The 24,102-nt window shown below is 49.9% G+C and overlaps 1 protein-coding gene and 2 long non-coding RNA genes across 11 annotated transcripts; 2 read left to right on the top strand and 1 right to left on the bottom strand.

Moving 5' to 3' along the window:
- Positions 1–100: 100 nt before the first annotated feature.
- On the top strand, positions 101–6,844 carry LOC111922511 (uncharacterized). Its single transcript, XR_015289351.1, has 4 exons — positions 101–804; positions 2,282–3,339; positions 4,201–4,256; positions 6,175–6,844. It is a non-coding gene; the product is annotated as an uncharacterized LOC111922511 (long non-coding RNA).
- A 3,684-nt stretch (positions 6,845–10,528) lies between these two features.
- LOC111945374 (maestro heat-like repeat-containing protein family member 7) lies at positions 10,529–16,979 on the bottom strand. Of its 9 annotated transcripts, none has more exons than XM_086896599.1 (17): positions 16,464–16,979; positions 16,129–16,299; positions 15,741–15,805; positions 15,351–15,623; positions 15,153–15,260; positions 14,928–15,076; positions 14,523–14,670; positions 14,126–14,316; positions 13,906–14,043; positions 13,522–13,636; positions 13,213–13,350; positions 12,804–12,980; positions 12,515–12,670; positions 12,254–12,355; positions 11,755–11,857; positions 11,418–11,474; positions 10,529–11,100 (listed from the first exon to the last, which is right to left on the bottom strand). In XM_086896599.1, exons 2-16 carry the CDS (start codon positions 16,244–16,246, stop codon positions 11,446–11,448), a joined length of 2,010 nt encoding a protein of 669 aa, XP_086752725.1. In that variant the 5' UTR covers positions 16,247–16,299; positions 16,464–16,979; the 3' UTR covers positions 10,529–11,100; positions 11,418–11,445. The 9 variants fall into 9 exon arrangements, with proteins under 9 accessions (XP_086752725.1, XP_086752720.1, XP_086752721.1 ...); XM_086896594.1 differs by having other exon boundaries at positions 15,153–15,263; positions 16,464–16,901; XM_086896595.1 differs by having other exon boundaries at positions 15,153–15,263; positions 16,129–16,337; positions 16,464–16,896.
- Positions 16,980–21,220: 4,241 nt separating this feature from the next.
- LOC111945434 (uncharacterized) lies at positions 21,221–22,163 on the top strand. Its single transcript, XR_002871653.2, has 2 exons — positions 21,221–21,295; positions 21,592–22,163. It is a non-coding gene; the product is annotated as an uncharacterized LOC111945434 (long non-coding RNA).
- Positions 22,164–24,102: the final 1,939 nt, after the last annotated feature.

Raw genomic sequence — 24,102 nt, 5'->3', positions numbered from 1 at the left:
AGCCTCCCAGATCAGCTCTCAGCAGAGCTCCAGCAGCGCATCCAGTCAAGGCCTGAGCGATGAGACCGTGTCCTCTATGCCATGTGGAGCTGATCTTGCAGGTTTCCAAAGATGGAATATTGAGTTCTCTCTACTGCCTGGAGGATATAAAATTTTTGAATTGCCAGGCTTCTGATGGCAGGGCTGATGTTGTGTGCCATAATTCAAGGGCTGGAAGAGAGGAACAGAGCTGTTAGCATTCAGGAACACACATAATCACGGAATGATTATATGAAGGTGCTTTATTGAAGAGCTCTGGGTGTCAGGGGTACACATACCCAAAGCTGACCCGACTTGGTTTTGAAATTAACATGTTTTATACTCTATCATTATATAACTTACATCTTAATTATTAAACTTCCATTGTTCTATTGCATGCATTGTTTTTACCCAGGCATGGATTTCTTGTGATTCTCCCCAGCCTCCTAACACGTCGAGCCACACAGTGCTCACCTGGTTCTCCACTCCTGCCGCCGACGCTTGGCACAAGCTAGCCGGGGCGTGAAGGGCCGAGCGGGCAGCGACATTTGCTGACATTTTTCTTTCTCCCCCTCCTTCACTACTGCCACCAATTTTCTCATCCCCTGTTTATATCCTTCTTCTCAATTGCTAAAGACCCTCCAGGCTTCATCCACCAGGGTTTCCAGATTCTGGCTCTCTGGGACTCCGATCTTCTGGAGCTTCCTCCTGATGTCTTCTGTGGATTGTCCTAAAAACAAATTTATTAGCTACTGCATTCCTTCACTCCATCCTGGCTCCAGGCTGGTATGTTTCCACATTGCATCGTGCAGTTGATCTAAAAATTCAGAAGGTGTTTGAGAAGGACTTTGTTTAATAGCATATAGAGCTGATTAATTGATAGTTCTGGGAATTGCTCTTTCCAGCCCTTTTACTGTTAATTTCTGATATCTTTGTAACTGTCTTAGTCCCCCTTGTTCACTGGGATTCCAGCCAGGATCTTGAAGGGGAAATACATCCTTAACATCCTCCTGTGTTGTCCTACAATCATCCTCAGCTAGGTCTTTAGCTACCTTTAAAACCATCCAGTCTATATAGTGGCCACCATTGTGTACAGAACTTAACAAGCTCCCTCTTGCTTTCTGCATCAGCATATCCCACTAGTTCTTTCCAATTTGTTAAAAGCCATCCCAAAGGATTACTCCTAGGAATTCCTTTACTCTCATTTGCTCCCAACCTGGAAGTTCTTTTTCTCACAATGTTTTTTTATCCCAACTTGGGAGTTTCATTTTGTAATATTCAGGTACCCAATTATCTTGGGCACACACAACCCTAAGAATGTCAATTAGTTTCTTTAGGGTCCCCAAAATTCCATTCTCTAATAACTCAAATATCTCACTGCTGCCATGGGTTACTTTACCAGTTCCTAGTAAGATTTTTATCGCTATCTGGGTGGCTTTATTTTCTTTATTCTCTTTTGTGTTACAAAGGAAACAGAGTCCCCACTTGGGGATCCTCCACCTAAATACCTTTCAGAGCCAAGGCTCTTGACAGACTACACAGCAAAACACAATCCAAGGGTTACAATCACAACCTTTCTTTGAAAAGAGAAATTCTTTCTCCATGGCTCTCCAAGGCCCCTGATTCCTAGGCATGTAAGCTTAATTAAGAAACGGTAACAGTCAGCAGTTTAACTCCCGTCAGTAGATGGTGGCATCTCCTCAAAAATGCTTATCACAACCCAACCACGGGGAGACGGGGAGATTTTATTAAAGGGGTTTCATACAATCAAACACACACCCCAATCACCCTGTCCTTTTCTAGCTGCTTGCAGTCGCCCAGAGCGAAACCACAGATTGGGATTCCCCACTCGCCCTGTGCTGATAGCACGTCTCAAACACGCACTTCCTCTGGCCTTACAGGGCACGCACACACACGCAATTTATGTCTCATGCTACGCACATTACTGGCTCTGCCACTCAAGCCTCTCCTGGTTCCAAGCCTCTCCCATTTCAGAATGTTACAAATGAAATTCAGCCTCATTTTATCAATAAGGATTTTATTGAAAAATCTGTAAAATCGAATTATGGAAACAACCACAATCACTGTCAGCGTCGAACCCGGGATCGGCAATGGGTGAACTCTGAATCAGCCTCTGCCACACTGATTCCCACAAGTTCACAACTTGTCTTTGGGAGAGCTGTGTTTTATACAGGTTTTTTCAGCTTGAGACTATGCAGTTTCAGTTACTTTCTTTTTCTTTTTTTTGTTTTTGTGTTGTTAGATATTCATATTTCTGCTGCTGGACTGCTGATGAGTTTTCTGAGAAGGAGATGAAGTTTGAGTGGTTTATCGGGAAGCAGGCTTTGAGATGTAGAATCGTGGTGAAGTTTTTTTTTTTAGTCTGTGTAGTTTTTTTATGGAAACCGACATTGAGATGCATGGTCCGAGAAAATCAGATCAAGTCAGCATCAAGCGTCAATCACCAAGTCAGTAGAGCACTTATCTTGCTTGAGTGGACCCTCCTCTACCCGATGTTACCTTAATTGCTGAGTCATTTTCTTGCAAATTCCTGGTTTTCCAGCAGCTGCTTTTTCAATCTCAAGTTGCTTCTGTTTTTCACAGAAAACCTGTTTGTATACTTCATTTTCTATGTGTACAATAAAACGCAAATTATACTAACACATATTACAAGAACAACCAGCCCAACAGCGCACCGGCTGCTGCAAATCACCTCTGCTGAGCCTCTCTCAGCTTGTGACACAAATCACTCTGCCCAGCCCCCCTCGGCCCTCGCCTAGCCACACAAATCCCCAGCAGCTAATACCGCTTCCTGCTACCTTTGTCACTCCACACTTTCAGCATAAATTCCTGGGACCCAAAATCAACCTTTACAGCTCTCACCAGGACCTTTCTTGTCCCTGAACCTGTGACCAAAACCACAAACTGCGACCTACCAGGCCGCTTTTTAATCACAAATCAAACAAAATGGGAGCCTCCATGGCTCCCAAAACACAGCAAACCAGCAATCCTGTTGTTAACACATTTTCACCTCAAGACACAAACTATTAACTCCCAGTGCGCTCCTGGCACTGCTTAAAACACAAACCACCGGCAGCTTACGCTGCTCCTCCTGCTCAAAACTGAAGAGCTCACACTCTTAAAACAAATTTTTCTGTGGAAACATACAAACAAAACCACAAATACATTTGTTGCACGTAAGGATTAATTTTAATTTAGGCTTTAGCTTTTCTAATATCTTAAATTCTGCAAAGTTTATGTTTCAGCCTGAGAGAAGAACAAATTTCAGAGGACTGGGAGCACCTTTTGGAATGGCTGCAGGTAAAAAGACGGCACTCAGTTGCCAAAGATTTTTACAAAGAAGCTCTTGCCGACAGCTGGCCTGTCACCAAGGAAATGTGTAAAACTTGCATATCAGCCTGCAAGCAATGTCACAGATGACTGCAAAGCCATCCTTGAGAAGATGACCTATGCACTTAAGAAAGGGTAAAGGCTTATGGGATGCGTGGCAGGTGGATTATATTTGTCCCTTGAAGAAGTCAGGTGGTAAACACTTTGTGCTGGTAGGAGTGGAGATTATCCAAGCCCAAGCTTTGAAAAGAACTACAGGAGATAATACTGTCAAAGCATTGCAAGGGTGGTTTGGAATTTTCCCAAAACCACAAGAAAGTCAATCTGATAACGGGTCCCACTTCACTGCCAAAATTGTACAGGATTGGGCAAATGGTGAAAGAATAAAATGGACTTTTCACACCCCTTACTGCCCTCAAGATAACGGGATTGTAGAAAGAACCAATGGTTTCCTGAAGTGGCTCCTTAAACCACAGGAGGGAAGTTGGGCTCTTTGGCTAAGGGAAGCTGTAAAAAATGTAAATGACAGATGGGGATTAAACAGGTGTCCCAAAATCACTGCCTTTTGTCCAAAAGCCCCAAGCATAATTCCCACTCTATGAGGACCAAGTGACCCAAAGGATCCAGCACACTACCCTGGACAACCTGCCCTGGTGGACCTTCCTAGTGTAGGGCAAGTACCACTAGTACTAAAAACCTCTCCAAATAAATATGCATGGGTGCCCTCCGACACTCTGGGAAAAAAGCATTGGATCAACACATGCTGGGTAATTCCATCATTTTAAGTTTCTGCCTTTTGGGGGCAGACTCTGTTGTGTTCACTTTCCACAGAAGAACACCGAGGGCCATGAAGACCAGATAAACCATGATAATACTAGTATTAAATAGTAAGTACTTACTATGGTAAGATACTTGTCTGCATCTTACCACAACACCATGGCCAAAACTCGGCTGAGTGGCCGTGGTCTGAAGCTACCATCAGGTACACCTGATGTGTTCTAGGATCCTACCCCAGAAGCCGTCACCCAAACCTAGTGACCGTAGTACTACACGACTCTTGAGGTACATACCGTCAAAATGACTGGGGTTGGGACCGAAAAGATTGGCCCAGAGTGATAACTGGAACAATTGGTGAAGAAATTAAGGTAGGATGCAGAAAAATGGAAAAGTCTCCTTATGAGAAAGCTTCCACCGTTGCAATCGTTGGAAATTTTCTAGAATCAGATGTGACAAGCAATTTGCACCCAACATCATGGCAAAACTCTGCGCCACAGCAGTGTGGTCATGGAACAAATAATTCCCCCTCATACCGTGTTGTCATCAGAAAAATATTAGTTACTATACCCTGGACCCCTGTACCAACAAGGTGGAAATTACAAAGCTTTGTAAAAACCAATCTATTGACTGTTGGTATCATTTCACTTGAACCAAATCAACCTCTGTAACATGTAATTGGCAAAATGACCTGACACATCAGTCAGGTCTGAAAGGTCTAATTCATAGACTCAAAATCAATGCAGTGGCACTGAGTGCAGTAATCACATACTGGTGTAAGCACCCCCCAGTGCTGGATGACAAACATAATGTTTTCCCTCCCTTTATGGGAATGCAAGGTGATGATGTGACAATAACCTGAAAATTAATTGCTGAATCCTCATTGAACCTGTATACAGTTATGGCACGGGACCTCATGGCCATGTTCTGTTTTGTGAAATTCAAAATCAGAATTGTTGGCTAAAGCTGACTGACGTACAATTTTCCCATCAAATCGTGTGTGGGAAAAACAATACCAAATACTGGGGAGAACTTGATGTCAATGTTGTAACACCTACACCTACCACAACCCAACCTTCGGTTATACTGAGCCCAAGAAATTTTGAAATCGGGCCATGTATAATCAGAAAAACTGGCCAACAACAAATATTGTTTAATCTGGCGTGGTCTCTTAACCAAGTAAATTTTACCTGTGACCCCAGCACAAACACAGCCACAGCCTTTGTACTGACTATACGGAATGCTTCAGCGCATTCAATATTCCCTGTCATTGCATTAGGGCTGAATCATGATGGAGCTGCTCTCCATCCTTTTGAGCACAAGGAATGGGCTCATCAAATTGGTGAGAAGTGGCAAACTGTTGGTTTGGAAACTTCATTAATAATTAATTCACTGTTAATTTGGAAACTGTATTTTCTGGGAACAACAAGGGTTTATCTGTGAAAGTAATGCAACCAGAGCTCAAGATATTTGTTTGGACATGGAACAAAATATCTGCAACTCTGAAATCCATCGTACCGAGACTTCTGAAACTACTTGTGCATATAGGACGTGGATGTGCATGTTTGAGAACTGCTTGTGATAGTGTACTTCTAGAAATCTTAGTAGTGAATACAAAAAAATCATTCAAATTTTTGTGTTTGTAATTTTACTAAGATTGCAGGAGGTGATTTTTCTTATATAGTCCCAGTTATTTCTTACCACCTTTTACAGTCCATTTACACACTGATCCACCATTTATTGCCTACCTCTATTGGGATGAACCTCACTCAGGTAAAGCAACTGTTGCTTCAGTAGGATTTAATTGAAATTTTGGAAAAGTAAAAATAGGAAATTGTCCCTCGTGATAAAGAAATTGCCTGAAATTGTTTATTTGGGTTTTATTTGATTAATTGAAATTACTTATTCTTTGTAATAAGAAGTTGAATGTTTATTTTAATTGAAAATTGATTCTTTACTTTTGTCTTTCCCTTTTTCTTGCCCTTATCTTTTTCCTACTTTTCTTTTTCTGTCTGATTTTCTGTTTTCCAGGGTACTCTACCAGCCTTTGAGGAGACATGAAGACTTTGTAACAACACTACAAAGGAGCCCTCTTGACGCTGATCGTGAGTCACGGGGTGGTGTAAGAGACGGTCTGAAGTTTCCCTCATTTGCCTCACGAGCATGGCAAGAACAGAGACCAAGACCCTGAGGAGCCCAGGGGACTTTGTGCAGGGGTTCTGGCCTGGTTGAGGTGGATGCTTGCTAAGCCATTGTTTGAAGGGGTGCTCGACCTACAGCACAAGAGTGATTGTTTGCAGGTGTTTGCTGTGCTGCCACGGTACACTGCCTTCGTTCCTGCTGCTGAGCAGGGACTTGTGAGGAGCGGGGCCTGTTCAGTACCTCACACCTGCTTCCCACAGCAACGGGTCACACCACAATAGCCTATACATCTCCCCACCTTTTGGCCAACTGCCCTCACCTTGGAACTTGAGACTCTAAAGGTGACTTTTCTAAGTTGCTTTTGGAGAGAGAGTTCCCCACGGAAGAAGACACTGGCGACCCCATCTTGTCCATTGGTAGCGATACCTCCCCCCCGTATTCTCTCTTTACTTTGCCTCTTTATTCCTCTCTCTCTCTCTCTTTCTCTCCTTCTCATCTATTGCATAACCCATGATGCTGGCACTAAAATAAAGATGCATTATTGCTGTTGTGATTTAAACTGAAATCCCTTGGTGTCCTTTTTGCATTCTGAGATCAAACGAACCTCTCACGACACCCGCCTGTGTGAGCAGATTGTGACACATGTATACTTCAATGTGTGCACAAATGATGAATCAGACGATTTCTAGCATCTGTGTTGTTCATCAGGCCAGGGGAGATGTTAGGAAGGATGAGAATTTAACAGAAAACTTTCACAGATATGAATGCTTACAGAAGGTTCTATAGAAATGAAAGCAAGCATGGATATATAAAAAGACATTTGTAGGGCCACTTATTGCTGCAACCACCGAGAGAACAAAGGTTTAGTCAAGCTGGAAGGTTTAGAACAGAGGTTTAGTCAGTTAGAAGGAGGTTTTATGGCTGAAGTCCAACAGCTTTAAGTGGCCTTCAAACAAAGCATGTTTTCTACGAAGTGAAAAAGCATAGGCAGACAGAATGACGTTTTTTACCAAAGCAAAAAGAATTTTCCACTGCAAAACAACTTTCAGAGTTTACCATCTAATTACTAACTCAAATGATTAGGTAGTCACTAACATATATGGTAATTTCAGCAGTTTTGATAGGATATATGTACATGTAAAGGTATTGTGTATGATGCTGATTGGTTGTTATGCAATGATACACACAGCAAAAGAAAGAGATATAATGCACTGTAAGCAGAACTAAGTGGGCTTCAGGACACAGGGCTTGCCTGTAGCCAGCAGCTGTAGGCTGACCCACGACCCCCTGCTGTAATCTAGTCGATAGAATAAACAGCATTGTAAAGAAGAGCCATCTGAAGTCCCCATCTCTCTGCTGGCTCTAAGAGTTCTGCCCTCTTCCTGATCCTGTGCAGGGATGGAGCATTGCTGTGCTTTCAGGAAGCTGTTCTAGAAAGCCTCAGGCATTCCAAGCTCCTTTGCCCTCTGTGCATGCTTGCCACAGAATCCCTCACAGCCGGGTTCTGGGCATACTCAGCTTGGCTCTTCCAAAATCCAAGGCCTTCAAGGTGCTCAGCAAGACCTTTAACTCCACAATGCTGTGGAACTGGGCCTTCAGAACAGGGACCTTTCCAGCCTGATCTGCGCTCCTTCCTCTGCGTCTCTGCACAAAACACGGTGTTGAAGCAGGGTCTAGCGCTTGGAAGATATCGGGTTGTAAGGGAAAGATAGTAACCCCCCTCCTCCACAGTGTATGGTAAGGCCCCCTGCAATTGGCCAATAGCACCTGGCTGTGATGAAAGCAGATGGGAGTAACACAGGGACCCTAGGTTATAAAATGTCAAATTCTCCAGCAATAAACACCATTTGCCATCCATCACATTGATGTCTGTGTGCAGTGGACCGAGTGGCCTGGGTGTTGGTCACCGTGCTGGCTCCTGAACCAGGCAAGGGGTCTGCCTTGCTTTAAAAGACAACATTTGGTGCTGAAACCCGTGAGAATTCAAAAAGCGGGATTCAAACCCAGAAAGCGAGGGTTGCCTGGAATACAGGAGCAGCGGTCAGGACCAGCTGGACTAGTCCTGGCGAGGGAGACGTCCCTGTGTCCAGAAGGAAGATGAAAGCCTTGATAAAGGTCAGATTGCAATTAAATTGTAAACCTAATTCTTTTACTCTTGCTACTGCAAGGCTTTTGTATATTGGGGTCATAAATCAGCTAGTAAAGTTTATCCACCCTAAGGTGTGGGACAGATGTACTAAAACCCTTGCCAAAGAGACCTGGAGGGCGGCAAAAAACTGTCTGTTGGCCACCCCAAATTTTGGGGTCAGAGCAGCCACTCAGGCTTCACAGCCTCCACACAAGAGCAGCTCAGCTGAGCCAAAAGGGGCCCAAGAGGGCGACACATCTCCTCAATCCCCAAATCCTTATCTGCTCTCAGAGAAACAGCGAAGAGCAGAAGCCTTTTGGAGAAAGTTAACAGAAGAAGCTAGGGGTGCCGTGGGAAAAGCCCGGAGGGAAACATCCTCCCTGGTGCCTAAAAATGGCGCTGAGCAAAAAGACATAAAGCGGGAAAGAAATATCCTTAGTGAAAACAAAGAACAAACGCTGGCATTGAGAGATGGACATGGTCAGGAGGTTGGAAAAGATAAGGAATGTGAAGAAGAAAGATGCGGGGGAAGTGTATGGAGGGAGAAAGATAGGAATGTAAAAGAATATGAGGGAGAGAGGGGGAGCAGAAGGAGGAACAGAAGGTGGGGTGAAAGGCGGAGTGAAAGGTGGAGTGAAGGGAGGAGTGAAAGGTGGGGTGAAAGGCAGAGTGGAGGGTGGACTGAAGGGCGAGGAGAGCCAAGAGGGAGGGAACAGCCTGCCCACAGGGGTGGTAGGTGGGGCCGGAGCCCAACAGAAAGGTACGGGAAATGGGAAGTGGCTAGCCAGTCGAGCTCTGACTCCGATGGAGACGCTAGCGAGGAATGGTCGGAGGCTGAGTCCTCGGAAGAGAAAACAATAAAGATAAACAAGAATATCCCTCTCCACACTAAAAAAGAACAGAGAGTGGATACCCCTCTCACAGACTGGGGACAGATAAAAGCTCCATATGCCAGCTGGGTCCCTTCAGCTGCGCTAGCGTTCCCAGTCCAGGTGACAGAGGGGAGACAGAGAGTTCTCTCACCAACAAATCCTAAACGGCAAGGCTCCAGCCTGCAACAGCTGATAAGCACAAACGAGACAATGATGACCACATGCCTATCAGTTTATAACTTCGCTGTTTCTAACGATTTTTCTGTGCAAGTTGTGATTGTTCCCAGGGTCCTGTACCACCTGGATAAAGAGTTGAGCCTGCAAGCAGAGAGACCCACCCGGCTTCAGAAAACAGAACTGGTGACAGGTGTGACCATAGCGATGCTGCTTAACCTGGGAGCAACTGGTGCTGCCACAGGTGTCTCTGCCATCGTCACCCAACAACAGAGACTGTCTCAGCTACAAATGACAACTGATGAAGACTTGCAGATAATTGAAAAACCGTGTGTTTTAAATAAGCTTGTATCTTTTGTTTAGAGCCGACTAGAAAGAGTCAACATTCTGTTTGTAGAAAGGCAACAGATGCTCTAAAAATACACTTAGTCACTGCGTGTGCCTTATGCTTACTAATGAAAACCTGCAGTATCTATTTTATAAGTTTTAGCCTTTTAGTTAAGTATAGTGTACCCTATATTTTACTCAAGTTTATAATATCTGCTTTTAAAACTTTTTATAATATAGATAAGTTAGGCAAAGTGTTTAGAAATAGATATATAGAAAATAACGTTAGAACTTTTTAAGACTAATACACCTTATATTCTAGCAAATTAGTTATGCATAGAGAGGGGGGAATATGTTGAAGTAGGGTCTAGCGCTCGGAAGATATTGGGATGTAAGGGAAAGATAGTAACCCTCCCCCCCCCCATCTTTAGTGTAGTAATTAGCCCTGCAATTAGCCAATAGCACCTAGCTGTGATGAAAGCAGATGGGAGTAACACAGGGACCCTAGCTTATAAAATGTCAAATTCTCCAGCAATAAACACCATTTGCCATCCGTCACATTGATGTCTGTGTGCAATGGACCGAGTGGCCTGGGTGTTGGTCACTGTGCTGGCTCCTGAACCAGGCAAAGGGTCTGCCTTGCTTTAAAAGACAACAACACAGTGCAGGAGAGAACGGCAGGAGGGGCCTGTGTGTCACAGCACTCTGGATTTGTGACCCTTCAACTCCACAGAGATGCAGGTTTAGTGAAAAAGCAAAACTGTTTATTGATGGGATGCGAAGCAAAGGGATGAGCTGAGGGGCAAAAAAGGGGATGGGCAAGGTCTGAGGGCAGGGGGATGGAGCTGTGAAAAGGGATGGAAACTAGTGGGAGAAAGAAAGGATGGGCAGTGTCTGAGGGCTGGAGGCATGGAGCTATCAAAAGGGAAGGAGAATGGAGGGAAAAAGAAGGGATGGAAAGTGTTTGAGGGCCACAGGGAGGGAGGTATTCAAAAGGGAGGGAAACTGAAGGGAAAAAGAAGGGATGGGCAGTTTCTGAGGGCTGCAGGGACAGAACTATCTACAGGCAGGGGGAAAGGGCTGAAGCCATGCGAGCTTCCCACAGGCTCAGCTGTGCCAGTTGTCAGCTGTGCCTGGAGCTCCAGCTGGTCTCTTCTGGTTTCAGCGTAGTCTCGTCTTCCATGGCATCTTATAGGAAGACTGGTTCTCCTAAAGCAGCAGACGAGTGAACTTCTGCTGTTCTTTCAATAAATGTCTGCTGAAAAACTGTGCTCCTCTGAGAAGGGTTGTCATCTCTTCTCAGGGCCTGAAGTGCTGCAAGAGAGGGGAACAGAGCCACGATCAGAGCCCGGATCTGTGGCAATCCTAGGAGAAAGTCCTGCCAGAGCCATGCCAGCCTGCTCTTGCTGTGGCCACGAGAGTGAAGAGGCCAAAAGGATCAGCTGCAAGGTCCTGGTCACCCCACCCAAATCTGCCCCCCATGTCCCTGAAATCTCTCTGTGATATTCCCACACAACCAAGGTGTCCACACAGGGAGAGAAGCCGTCCGAAGCCGGGGCACAGATTGCAGCTCCCTTCCCGGGCATTGCAGATCCCCCAGTACCAGCCCCTCACTGCCAGCTCTCACTCACCCTCGATGAGGGCCTGCAGCTCTTCTTACTATGCCCTCAGGTGCTTCCTGGCCGTCCCTGGGAACACAGAGCCTGTCAGGGCCCTGGCAGCACAGCTCCCTGCCAGCGGCGCTGCCAGCCCTGGGGCCACACGGCCTCCCGCCCCGGCAGGGCTCAGCCCCAGCCCTTGCCGCATCCTGACTCAGCCCAAGGGCACGGCTGCCAGAGGCCGGCAGCAGCCCCGAGGGCAGCCGGGGCTCCAGGGCGCCGGGCCCGGGTGCCGCTGCCGGGACAGCAGCAGCCGGGGCCGGGGCCGAGCTGCGGCGGGGCGGGGAGCCAGCCCGGGCTCGTGGCTCACCGATGAACCTGATGGCTGCCACTCGCAGGGACTCCTGTGGGCTGTCCACGTACGGCAGGGCCCGGCGCAGGTACTCGGCTGCTCGGCTCTCGTCCTGTGCCAGCTGCAGAGAGCGGCAGGAGGGAAGGGTCGGTGCGGGCTCTGCCCCTCGGCCGGGCGCTGCCTGCGGCCAGCCCGGGCCTCCCGTGCCCGCCCAGCCCTGAGGCACCGGGCAGCAGCCACTGGCGCCGGGCTCTGGAGGGGGCAGAGGGCCGGCTGCTGCCCGGGGAGCCGCGCTGCCCCCCAGGCCCGCAGCCCTACAGGGCTGGGGCTCCATCGGCACCCGGCTCGGGGCCACAGGAGCCTGGAGAAGAAGCCGTGCAGCCCAGGGAAGGGAGCGGTGTGTGGGGCACAGGCTGTCTCCCATGGGTGCAGCACTGGGCCACAGCTGCCAGCCCCACACACTGAGCACTGGGGGCAGGGAGCTTCTCAAATTTGGGCTTCTCCAGGCCGTTCTTACCAGACAGTCAGCAAACTCCCACAGCTGCTCTTTTCTCAACAGCTGCTTGAGATTCCTCCTCTTGAGGAAGTCGGCCACACGGAGCAGCGTTTGCTGAGAGGCCTGGAGAGCAGCAGAGATGCAGAGATGGCACTGCAGCCAAGGGCACAGCACTCTTGTCTGGCTGACAGGGCCCAGAGGAAGCTGCAGCCTGGGAGGTTCCACGACAGGAGGAAGCCGATGCCCCTCCCAGGGATGCACCGGCATCACAGCAAACCTCACCTTTGCCACACGCCAGTTCTCATCATAGCAGTGGATGAAGAGTGGAAACAGGCTCTGGTTCAAAATCTTCTCCAGAGGCTTCTTTCCCTCATCCACTACCAAATCCATTGTCATGAAGAAGAGGTCAAGGGAGAGCAACTGCATGTGGCTGTGGCCCTGGAGGAAAAGAAATGAAAAATACCTTAATACCTATTCCTCCAGGCTCGACTGGACAAAGACCCAGAAATCTGTAAGACACAAAGTTTCTGGGCAGCAGCCAATGCCCATGGCTGGGGGCACAGAGCCTTACGTGATCAAAGAGCAGCATGAGTGCCTGAGCCAGCTTTGGAGCAGTGGTGCTGCATACCACGATGTCTTTATTCTTGAGCATATTGATGAACACACGGAGGGTCATGCCAACCACATTTCTATCTGCATCACCCAGCAGGTCCTGAAGGCGTTGAGACAGGCTGCACATCCTTATGGCCTGTTTGGAACACAAGGCTGTGCTGGGAAGCCCTGAACGGCTGCAGCGCCAAGACCACCCTGGCACTGCAACCCCACCCTGCTGCTGCCGGGCCCAGAGGCCAAAGGCCTGTCCCAAAGCACTGAGGCAGGTGAGGCAGGAGAGCTGGGAGCAGCTGCCTCAGCTCCTGAAGCCCAGCCAGCCCAAGGGGCTGCTTTGCCCAGCACAGCTTCAGCCGCTGCCCCGTTCTCACCATCGAGGGATCCTGGCTGAGCACCACGAGGCCTCTGAGTGCCAGGCGACGCCTCTGCCTGCACTCGCTCTGCAGGTGCCTTGACACCATCTCAAGGACATCCTCACCGTATGTAATCAAATCTAAGTACTCGAGGACCTGAAAGGCACAGGGCAGTGACAGGGGAGCCGGCTGGCAGGAGCCTGGAACTGCACAGGGCTGGGCCCAGGCAGCAGCACAGGGCGCGGGCACCGTCCCAGGCAGCTGTGGCTATGCAAGGGGACAGGGCTGGCAGGCAGCTCAGCGAGGTAGTGCTGCCATGGGGCTCACCTCCACAAGGAATGCCAGGGAGGACAGTTCACAGGGTGCCTTATCCCTGGCGAGTGCCTTGAGCAGCTGGATTGCAATGCGGGAACAGAAGCGGACCAATCCATGGCGCATCTCCCTGTCAGGGGGAAAACAGCACCAAGACTTGAGGTGTGGAGGGGCAAATCTCTGCCATGAATGACTCACAGAGATCTGGCCTTTCCCCAGCATCCTTGGAGGGATCATGGGTGCTTTGGGAGGTGGCTTCTTTTGGGCACCCTCCTCTATCAGCCGTTTCCAGTCTGCTCAGCCATCCCTCAGTGATGAGGCCTTCTGGCCATGACCATGGGGACTATGAGGGGCACAGGGCACACATTTCAGACGCAGTGGGGGGGAAGGGGCTCTTACCTGGCCAGCAGACCCACGGCATTGTGCTGGGTGTCAGCACAGAGGAGCGTGTCCCAGCCACCCTTGCGCTCCATAGTCATCACCTCTTTGGAGCACCCCAGTCGGCAGAGCAGAGCCTTCATGGCCTGCACTGCAAAGCTGTGTGCAGAGCAAAGGCCAGGTCACACTGGGTGCACTGGTGTCAGCCACAAGGGCATGGGAAGGACAGGAGGACTGGCACCTGTTGGGGTTGCTGGGAAGTTGGTGTTCCTCCTGGCATGCTCTCCAGAAGCTGTCAAATTCCTCTGGTGGCATCTGCTGTGTGGTGATGACAACTTGGAACAGCAGAGCCACAAAAAGGCGAGGGGTATAAATGAGCATTGCCTCATGGCACTGAGGCATCTGGACCATCACCCAGAGCACCAGAGTTGCCTGCAAAAGAATCACACCAAGACAGCGCTCAGTGCCGAGGTGTCCATGGGGCAGGGCCCGAGGGGAGATGCAGAGGGAGCAGTGGGCCCGGTGCCCCCTGAGCCTGCCCCTAGCCCAGGTTTCAGCCCAGCCTGAGGCAGGGAGAGGATGGAGAGTTCCTGGGGAAGCAAGCTGCAGGTGATCAAAGGTCAGCTCCAGAAACTCACACTCAAGGGAAAAACATCTTTGTTGTCCCCATCAGAGGTGCAGATGTTGCAAAGTGGCCAGTTCTCCATCACACAGAGCAGTATTGGCACCACTCTCTTCACTGCTGGTCCTGATGAGGCTATGGCTTGCCACATCACTGCAGCAGCTCTGTGGGATCAGAGCTCTGTGTCAGGGGTGTCTCAGTCACAGAGCCATGCCCTGTGTAGCTGTGGGGTCCCAGGTGACAGAGCCCCAGTGCCCTGAGGGGCAGGGAGGGAGCACTGGCAGCAGCCTCAGGAAACAGAGGGGCCCGAGGCTCCTGGGCCTCTCTGCCTGTTGGGCAGAGCCCATTGGACAGGCTGTGCAGGGCGATGGGCCCTAAAGGCCGCTGAGCCCTGAGCTCTCAAGGCACGTGGGCCCCATACCTGTCACACGATGGGGCACAGCACAGGAGGGTCAGCACCACATCAATAGGGTCTTCTTCAGCCAGCCTCACTATGTCGGTTTGCTGACTGGCATCCACAGGGACATGGGACACCAGACTCTGGTAAATGTTCCTCACAATAGCTGGCACCTGGAGGAGGCATGGGGAAGACTTGGAGCGCTGTCCAAGGCAGCAACTTCCCCAGCTTCCCCCAAGAAGTGCTTACCGTCCCATCACACTCTGCTGGCCTCAAAGGCTGAGGGGGCCCTGTGGATGTGGCTTGAAGGGGCACAGGATCCTGGGAGACCTCCAGTTCTGACCCCTGGCTGGCTACCTGCTGGTCAGAAGAAGCAGCTCTCTTGTCAACAATGTCAGAAGAAACACAAGCTTCCTTGAAATAATCCCATATGAGCTCTTGGCTTACAGTGGGAGTGGGTGTCCTGTCAGCATTTGCGATGCCCTGAGTCTCTCTGGTGTCATCATCTGGAATGGCCACGTCCTCAGTCTCTGCCATGTCAGCCTCTGCCCTGTCATTCTTCACTTCAGTCTCAGAAACTTCTGAGGGCTCAGCTGAATCTGGGCTGACATCAGGCTCTGCCTGGAGCTCCTCCAGCCCAGAGTCAGGCTCAGCTGTGCCCTCTGTTCCTGCTGTGGTGGTGTTCTTTCTACGCCGAATGCGCAAGAATTTGCGGAACCTCTGTGCAGAATGAAGAAAGGACAGGGAAGAGAGGCATGTTCCAAGGAGTGCTCCATGTGCAGAGCTGGGCTGAGCAGTGACAGCAGGCCCAGCCCAGGTGGGGATGGCTGCAGGTACCTTCAGCGTTTTGCGGAAGCGGCCCTGGGCAGGCTCCTGCTCTAGTCTCTTGTCCATGGCTGCATCTGGAAAAGAGCAGCCAGAGCTGAGGGACTGCGGGAGAGGCCGGAGAACACAGCCCAGCCTTGCACTCCCCAGGCAGGGACAGCCCTGGGGTGGCTCAGGGGATGGAGCACGGTCACTGGCGGGAGTCAGCCCCAGCCCTTCTTCTCTCCTGTCCTTGGGCATGTCCACATGGGATGGGATGGGATGGGATGGGATGGGATGGGATGGGATGGGATGGGATGGGATGGGATGGGATGGGATGGGATGGGATGGGATGGGATGGGATGGGATGGTTCCTAACTGGCTGCAGCCATCAGCCCTGTGGCCCAGCTCTGCCACTCACCATCCTGCAGTGGTTGGAACTGCTCCAGCTCTTCCGGCTGTTCTGCTGGGGCAGCTCCACGGTCTGTTTTTCTGTTCCGTCGGAACACTTTGAACAGGTTGAGGAATCTGCCTGCCATGATGGAATCCTGCCTCAAAGGCACCTTAAAGCGAGATGCCTTGGGAAATCAAACTGAGAAAACAAACTGTGCAGTTGAGCCTTGAATGCACCTGTGAGAGAGAAGCCTCAGGAAGGCTACAGGACAGCAAGTCCTGCAGTCTGGTCTCGAGGGCTCCGGCCACAATGACTTGAGGCTCCTTGTAAATGACTGTGGTCACCAGGTCCCACAGTCTCACCTTTAGGACAGAGGTCAGAAGGATGGGAGATGCCTCAGAAAAGCTCCAGGTCACCAAGTACCGGAGTCTGGCCTTGAAGGTACCTGCAAAAGAAAAGTCTTGGGAAGGCCACGGGCCAGCAAGGCCCACAGTCTTGCCCCGCAGGCACCTGCAAAAGAAAAGCCTCGGGAAAGCCACAGGCCACCAAGGCCCGCAGTCTTCCCCGTGGGGAGCTGCAAAAGAAAAGCCTTGGGAAAGCCACGGGCCACCAAGGCCCGCAGTCTTGCCACGAGGTCACCTGTAGAAGAAACGCCTTGGAAAATCTCCGGGTTAGACACAAACGAGTGCGCTGTGTGGGGGCTCCTCACAGCACCGCTCTGGCGCGTCCTGTCCCGTCGCGTGCACTGAGCACTGGGGCATGGCCCTGTCACCGCACTGGGACAGCCCCTATGTCACCATGTGTCACAAAGGGCCCTTGGACACCCTGTCCCTTTCCATTCCACGGTTACCATTCTGCACCGTGTCACAAAGGGCCCTTGCACACACTGCCACCTGCCCCGGTTCCGCCCCCATCCCCCCCAAAGTGGCCCAGGTTGGAAGGAATCCCTTGCCCAAAGTGTCTAAGACAGGATCTTTAGGAACACCTCAAACCATCAGCAAACGCTGCCCTGCTCTGCAGGCTCAGGGCAGCAGAAGGAGCCCCCAGGGCTGCCGACGCAGGCGCAGCAGGAAGGGCACGGGGCCTTGCACAGAATCTGTACAGGGGCCTGGCAGCACTGAAATCAGCAGGTGTGGCAGAGTCCCCACCGAGGCAGACCTGCCACCCCAGCCGAGCCCTGGCAGTGCTGGTGCCCTTCTCCTGCCCCAGAGACCTGTGCCCCTGGGGGGTTTCTGTGCCAGAGGGCCAAAGCCAAAGCCCACGTGCATTGGGGGCTGGGCTCCTTCCTGCAGGGGTCTTGGCAGGAGCATCTGGAACAACTGCTGGTAACTCTTAGTCTTGGTCAGATTAATTACATTAATTGGAATTATTTTCCAATTGAAGTCATTTCATGCACCTCAAAAAACATCTTTGTTGGGAAGGCACAGAAGGATCTGGCAGACTTCACCAATTAATTGGAGTGGCCGGAGAATGTGAAAGATGTGCAAGTTTGCTTCCCATCTCAAAGCAGCAAGTCCTTTGCCTTAACATCATCCTTTGAGAGTCACATTACAAAATATAACACAGCACAGAGGCTAAAAAAAGGCCATTCTTTGATTTGCAAACCTTTGCTTTTCTATGGAGGGATGATAATATCCTAATTCTCTGAAGGATTAAAGCTCTCAAGGAAACAAAGTCCACTCAGTATTACAAAAGTAGTCCAAACAATTGAGTCGACTGCAAAAAGGCTAATCCTCCCCCTGGTACAGATATCTAGGTGGCCAATAAATTTCAGCTCTCCCCTCTTCTTTTTTGCATGAGAACCAGGACCACTAACAGGAAAAGTCACACATATTCCTTATGTCCTCCATAAGCAAGGCTGTGCTAAACCACAGATGATGCTGTTAAACTGACTCAAATTCCAGCCTAGACCTCTCACTTCCAGGCAACTCCTTCCCCAACACACCCACCAATACCAACACCCCCCAAAACATGCTCACAGAACTCCTCAACACCCCACCAGGACCCCCAGCTGTTCCCATCCCTCCACAGAGCTTTCCCACCCTCCAGCAGAGCCCCTGGTTCCCTGCACATGCCGTGGCATGACACTCAGCAGGATCTGCTCCAAGGCCTTCCACGGTAGCAAGCTCAGGCTGCCAGGCCAATGGTTCCTGGATCATCCTTCCCACTGATCCTTCCTGTGCACGGCTCTTCCATTTACACATTTGAGCTCAGCTTGGACTTCTCCCCTTAAGCAGGATTGCTGGGAAAGGATGGAGAGCAGCCTGGCAAGCTCTTTCTCCAGCTCCCTCTTTACTCTTGGGGCAGCTAGAACATTGCACAGGAAAGCAACTGGTGCCACAAGGAGCGGGTGACGTCAGGGGAGATCACTCAGGACTGCTGTATCCTGAGGGAACACCGCTGGGCTTGGCCTCTGGGTACCTGCACAAACGTCAAGTCAGCTGCCTTAGTTTCCAGGACAGCCCTGTGCGGGCCAGCATCCTGATGTGGATGCAGGACTGCTGCAAGGCGCTGCTGGGAGCCAGCAGGACAGGACTGGCTGTCTTGTTTACATGTTGAAAATGAGTGAGATTGTATTTAGCTAGAAATTTAGGGATCCCTGAATTTGATAAGGAGCTGAGCCATTATAAACTAAGAATTTATTTTTTTTTTATTCTGTATTTTAGCTAATTTTTAGCATTTGATTTTGTTTCAACACAGCAAAGTAGAGGCCCTTCTTTTGGTTTCGATTCTTTGGGGAATTGTTTCCCATCTGAAAGGAAGACTCTGTGAAGGCAGCGGTTGTCCGGGCCACAAATACAGGTCATGAAGAAACAAAAGACGTGGCCGAGACCTCCTACATCCCACACTAAGGAGTCAGCCAAGGGAAAGGAGCTTTTGGGAGTCGTGCCTGGGGGAGGAGGGACAGGCAGTGGGGTTATGGCTGTCTCTTAGCTGGGGGACACGGCTCAAAGGGCAGATGGTTGAGGTTTTGGTGTTGGACTGCTGCTGCCCAGAGGATCCACTGCTACTGCAGAACTTTTCCATCTCTGTGTCTCTTTAATGTGGGTGAGCCTCTGCTCCCAGGTGTGGCCATGTAACTGGGTCCTTTCAATACCCAATCACTCTGGGAGGGATCCTCACCATGTGCTTGGGTGCCTGAGGGGAAAACAGGGACCCCGACCACCTCTGTAAGGGAGCGTTTCAAGGCTGCTTGTGGGAGCCCAGCAGCTGCTGCTGTTGCCAGGGCATTACACAGGTGACAGCCAGGGAACACCCAAAAACAAACCCCCCCTCCACCTTTTTTTAATCCTTCCAGGGCTGCCCAGACCCTGCTGTTTCTGCTGCTGCTCTGGATTTTTAGTACACTTCTAGCTCAACATCTCTGGGTCTGCCCAGCCTCATGCTGCTCCTGCCACAGCTTTGAGCTCATTGCTAAACTGTTTGCCACCCCGGGCCTGCACTCCTCTGCAGTTCCATCCTGGCCCCTCCAGCTTCCTGCTATAGTCCATTTCACCAACTTTATATCGCCCCACATTTGGGTGCCTAAACGACTGCAGTGGGTCGACCCTGGCTGGGTGCCAGGTGTCCACTGTCGCTCTGTCTCTGTCTTTCCCACTGGGACGGGGAAGAGAATAAGACAGAGAACAGCCAGCAGGGTGAGATAAGGCAGTTTTATTACAGTAAAATAAAGAACTAAGCAGAGATCTGTGCTTGCATGGGCTGAAGAGAAAAAAGTCACTCTCTACTTCCCATCAGTAATCATGTTTGGACATTTTCTGAAATGAAGGGCTTCAGCATGCGTAACGGGTCCTCCAGAAGGCAAACACTGAAAACTCAGAAATACCCGCCCCCTTCCTCCTCTCTCTCTTAGATTACCTCTCTGAGCTGTTGTCATAAGGTATGGAATATCCCTTTGGCTACTTTGGGTCAGTTGGCTTGGTTGTGTCCTCTCCCAGGATCTTGCCCACTCCCATCCCCTTTGATGTGGGAAGGAATGTCAGAGGGACAGCACTGCCAGGCAGTTGCCAAAACACTGGTCTGTTCTCAACACCCACCCAGGTACCAATGCATAGCACAGCACTGGAAGGGCTGTGAACTTTACCTTGGTCAGAACCCATACAGGTGCTATGGAAAGTTTTGGATTCTGGCATGTGAGTGCCCTTCTGCACCTCAGACCAGACCATCCTGACAAAACCCATTAAACGACCAGCAGAATTGCATATTCTTAAAACAGGGGAACCTACCTCAACCCCTCCATACTCAGCTAAGAATATCTGCTGCTGCTACAAAAATTGACTACTTACCAACAAAACACAAACGTGCAGATGAAATGATCCCAGCCTCTGCAGAAAGGATTCTTAATGTGTTAAGACCTTTTCTGAGAGGGACCCCAACTGAACTAAGAGATTGTTTAGTTGGGAGATGACACAAAGTCCGGGAAGATGTAGTGCGCAGCGATGCTTTGAACAGCCTGCAAACCCCAGGAAAATCAATCCCAACATGGGGAAACCTCCTGTATCTCATGATGTCTCATTTACCGACACCTGAGCCAAACACATGAAGTTGTGTAAAGCTGAAGGTGGAGAGCTGTCACTGTGAAAACAGGAATGGAAACAGTAGAAGGAAATACAAAGGTAGAGGGGTGAGTGTGAGAAAGAAGCAAGGCTGAAAGTGCAGAAGACTGCTGGGAAGCCTGGAAGAAAGTAGATTACACACTATCTGAGAACAGGAAAGGCGTCCTGTTTCTTCCCAGCTTGCAAGCCTTGAGAAAAGTAACAAACTGTCAGGCCCATGGATTTATTAGAGGCCTGCAGCCGTGTTGCTTGTGAAGGACCGAAGAGATTGTCCCACTGTTGAACGCCGTCAGCTTCATGGGTGAGCCACGGGCCCGGGCTCCCTCCCCGCCCCGCCGCAGCTCGGCCCCGGCCCCGGCTGCTGCTGTCCCGGCAGCGGCACCCGGGCCCGGCGCCCTGGAGCCCCGGCTGCCCTCGGGGCTGCTGCCGGCCTCTGGCAGCCGTGCCCTTGGGCTGAGTCAGGATGCGGCAAGGGCTGGGGCTGAGCCCTGCCGGGGCGGGAGGCCGTGTGGCCCCAGGGCTGGCAGCGCCGCTGGCAGGGAGCTGTGCTGCCGGGGCCCTGACAGGCTCTGTGTTCCCAGGGATGGCCAGGAAGCACCTGAGGGGGGCGCAGGAAGAGCTGCAGGCCCTCATCGAGGGTGAGTGAGAGCTGGCAGTGAGGGGCTGGCACTGGGGGAGCTGCAATCCGTGCGTGAGCTGCAGAGAGCTTCTGTCCTCGTGTGCACACCTTGGTTGTGTGGGAATATCACAGAGAGATTTCAGGGACATGGGGGGCGGATTTGGGTGGGGTGACCAGGACCTTGCAGCTGATCCTGTTGGCCTCTTCACTCTCATGGCCACAGCAAGAGCAGGCTGGCATGGCTCTGGCAGGACTTTCTCCTAGGATTGCCACAGATCTGGGCTCTGATCATGGCTCTGTTCCCCTCTCTTGCAGCACTTCAAGCCCTGAGAAGAGATGACAACCCTTCTCAGAGGAGCACAGTTTTTCAGCAGACATTTATTGAATGAACAGCAGAAGTTCACTCGTCTGCTGCTTTAGGAGAACCAGTCTTCCTATAAGATGCCATGGAAGACGAGACTACGCTGAAACCAGAAGAGACCAGCTGGAGCTCCAGGCACAGCTGACAACTGGCACAGCTGAGCCTGTGGGAAGCTCGCATGGCTTCAGCCCTTTCCCCCTGCCTGTAGATAGTTCTGTCCCTGCAGCCCTCAGAAACTGCCCATCCCTTCTTTTTCCCTTCAGTTTCCCTCCCTTTTGAATACCTCCCTCCCTGTGGCCCTCAAACACTTTCCATCCCTTCTTTTTCCCTCCATTCTCCTTCCCTTTTGATAGCTCCATGCCTCCAGCCCTCAGACACTGCCCATCCCTTCTTTTTCCCACTAGTTTCCATCCCTTTTCACAGCTCCATCCCCCCGCCCTCAGACCTTGCCCATCCCCTTTTTTGCCCCTCTGCTCATCCCTTTGCTTCGCATCCCATCAATAAACAGTTTTGCTTTTTCACTAAACCTGCATCTCTGTGGAGTTGAAGGTCACAAATCCAGAGCGCTGTGACACACAGGCCCCTCCTGCCGTTCTCTCCTGCACCGTGTTTTGTGCAGAGACGCAGAAGAACGAGTGCAGATCAGGCTGGAAAGGTCCCTGTGCTGAAGGCCCCGTTCCACAGCATTGTGGAGTTAAAGGTCTTGCTTAGCACCCTGAAGGCCTTGGATTTTGGAAGAGCCAAGCTGAGTGTGCCCTGAACCCGGCTGTGAAGTGTTGCACTATATTAGAAACGGCGAGATATATGACACAGACTCTCTGGCTGGGTTGATCAAGAGAGAGATTTATTATTTTTGATCTTCATTTATAGACATCTTTGAGAATGTCCGAGTGGTAAAACTCTTACTGGGCATTAAACTTACACATCATTATCATTGGACAAGTGTAACACCACCCCTTGACTGCTTCTTGCAAGCAAACAGCAAGGATCCTGAACAACACCTACAAAGATTGTTGTCTTTCTCCACGGATTGTTTGGATTCTTCCTTATGCTTCCTCAGGCCAGAGTGAGAAGCTTGTGTGACCTAGTTCCACACAGGCTGTGTTCCCTGCTTGCTTTTTGCATTTAGCAGCCACAGCTCCTCTTTTTCCTTTTAGGGCAGAAAGTCAGCATTTGGAATGTCCTGCTAGGCCCCTGCAGGAAAGAGAACAAGCACAGCATCAGAGGTCCCTTTAGTAACTTGTTGATTACCAGATGGAACCTGAATTGGACACTGACTTAGAATGGTCAGGGAAGTTCTCTGGCACATGCTGTCGAATCCTTTATGCATTACCATCAAGTCCTGTTGTTCATTCTTGCAAGGAATCAGTTCAACTTGGCAACTTGGAGTTGATTTACTAAAATATGGGTATGATCTAGTATCAGAATCCAGCTATAACAGAGAAAGACTCTTTAACTGATTACGGTTAAAAAGTGTGTGTTTATTGGCAGTGCTGGGCCGATGGGCAGGGTCACCCCTTAATACACAGGCAGTGCTGGGCCGATGGGCAGGGTCACCCCTTAATACACAGGGCCACGAGTACAGGTGAACACAGGCTTTTATTTACCGAGATATTGAATATAAATACATATTCATAACTCAGTCACTCCTCACTCCCCGGTTCCTATGCCAATTAAGAAAGAAGCAATTAAGCATGCACAGTTTGTTCCTTGAAATGAGTTGATGGTCTTCTTATGGGAAGTGGTCACAAAAGGAGGAAGGAATATATTTCTTCCTTATTGTGACCTTTCTACCTTTTCAGTCCAAAGTGAACACAAGGTCGACAGACAATTAGTTATTGGCTAATGATTACCTCCTCATTCTAGTAGTGCCGCTCTATTAAATTTAACAGGGATTAGTTTTTTATTAGATTTAACAAAAATTAGTTTTAATTAAGGTCTTAGCTTTTTGAATATCTTAAATTCTTCAAAGTTTATGCTTCATTCCCCACTTCCTCTTAAAAATGAGTGAATTCTTTTACTCAATATACAGACTCTTCATCCATCAAGGCTGTATGGCCAGCGTCTTTCAAGACTAAGCCATATGCTGTTGATAGTCATGTCAAAGCTGTCACATTTCGTAGTATCTTCCATTTCCAAACAAGCATTGCAATAGATAAAATCAAACTAACGCCTACTAAAATAAGCAAAACGACAATAGGGGGAATCAGGGTGTTAAGTATACCAGTTGCTGTTGGTGACCATCCAAAAAGCACATCCCACCACTGATGAGACAAGTGTTCTTCAAATCACTTAAAACTCTTTTGATTGTCTCAGTATCATGGTGTATAGTAATCAAGGTCTTTTTCCCTGCATCTTGAATTTCTTTTAGGAAATCTTTCAATTCTTGATGTTTTAACAATTGGGTGAGTAAGGCCAAATTCATTCCTATAGGCACAGGTGATATTTCTTGCACTGTTGCCAAA

This window comes from Cyanistes caeruleus, chromosome 7 (assembly GCF_971803275.1).
Source record: "Cyanistes caeruleus chromosome 7, bCyaCae1.hap1.1, whole genome shotgun sequence".
Taxonomy (NCBI): Eukaryota; Metazoa; Chordata; class Aves; order Passeriformes; family Paridae; genus Cyanistes; species Cyanistes caeruleus.
This window is presented reverse-complemented; position numbering and strand designations above follow the sequence as displayed.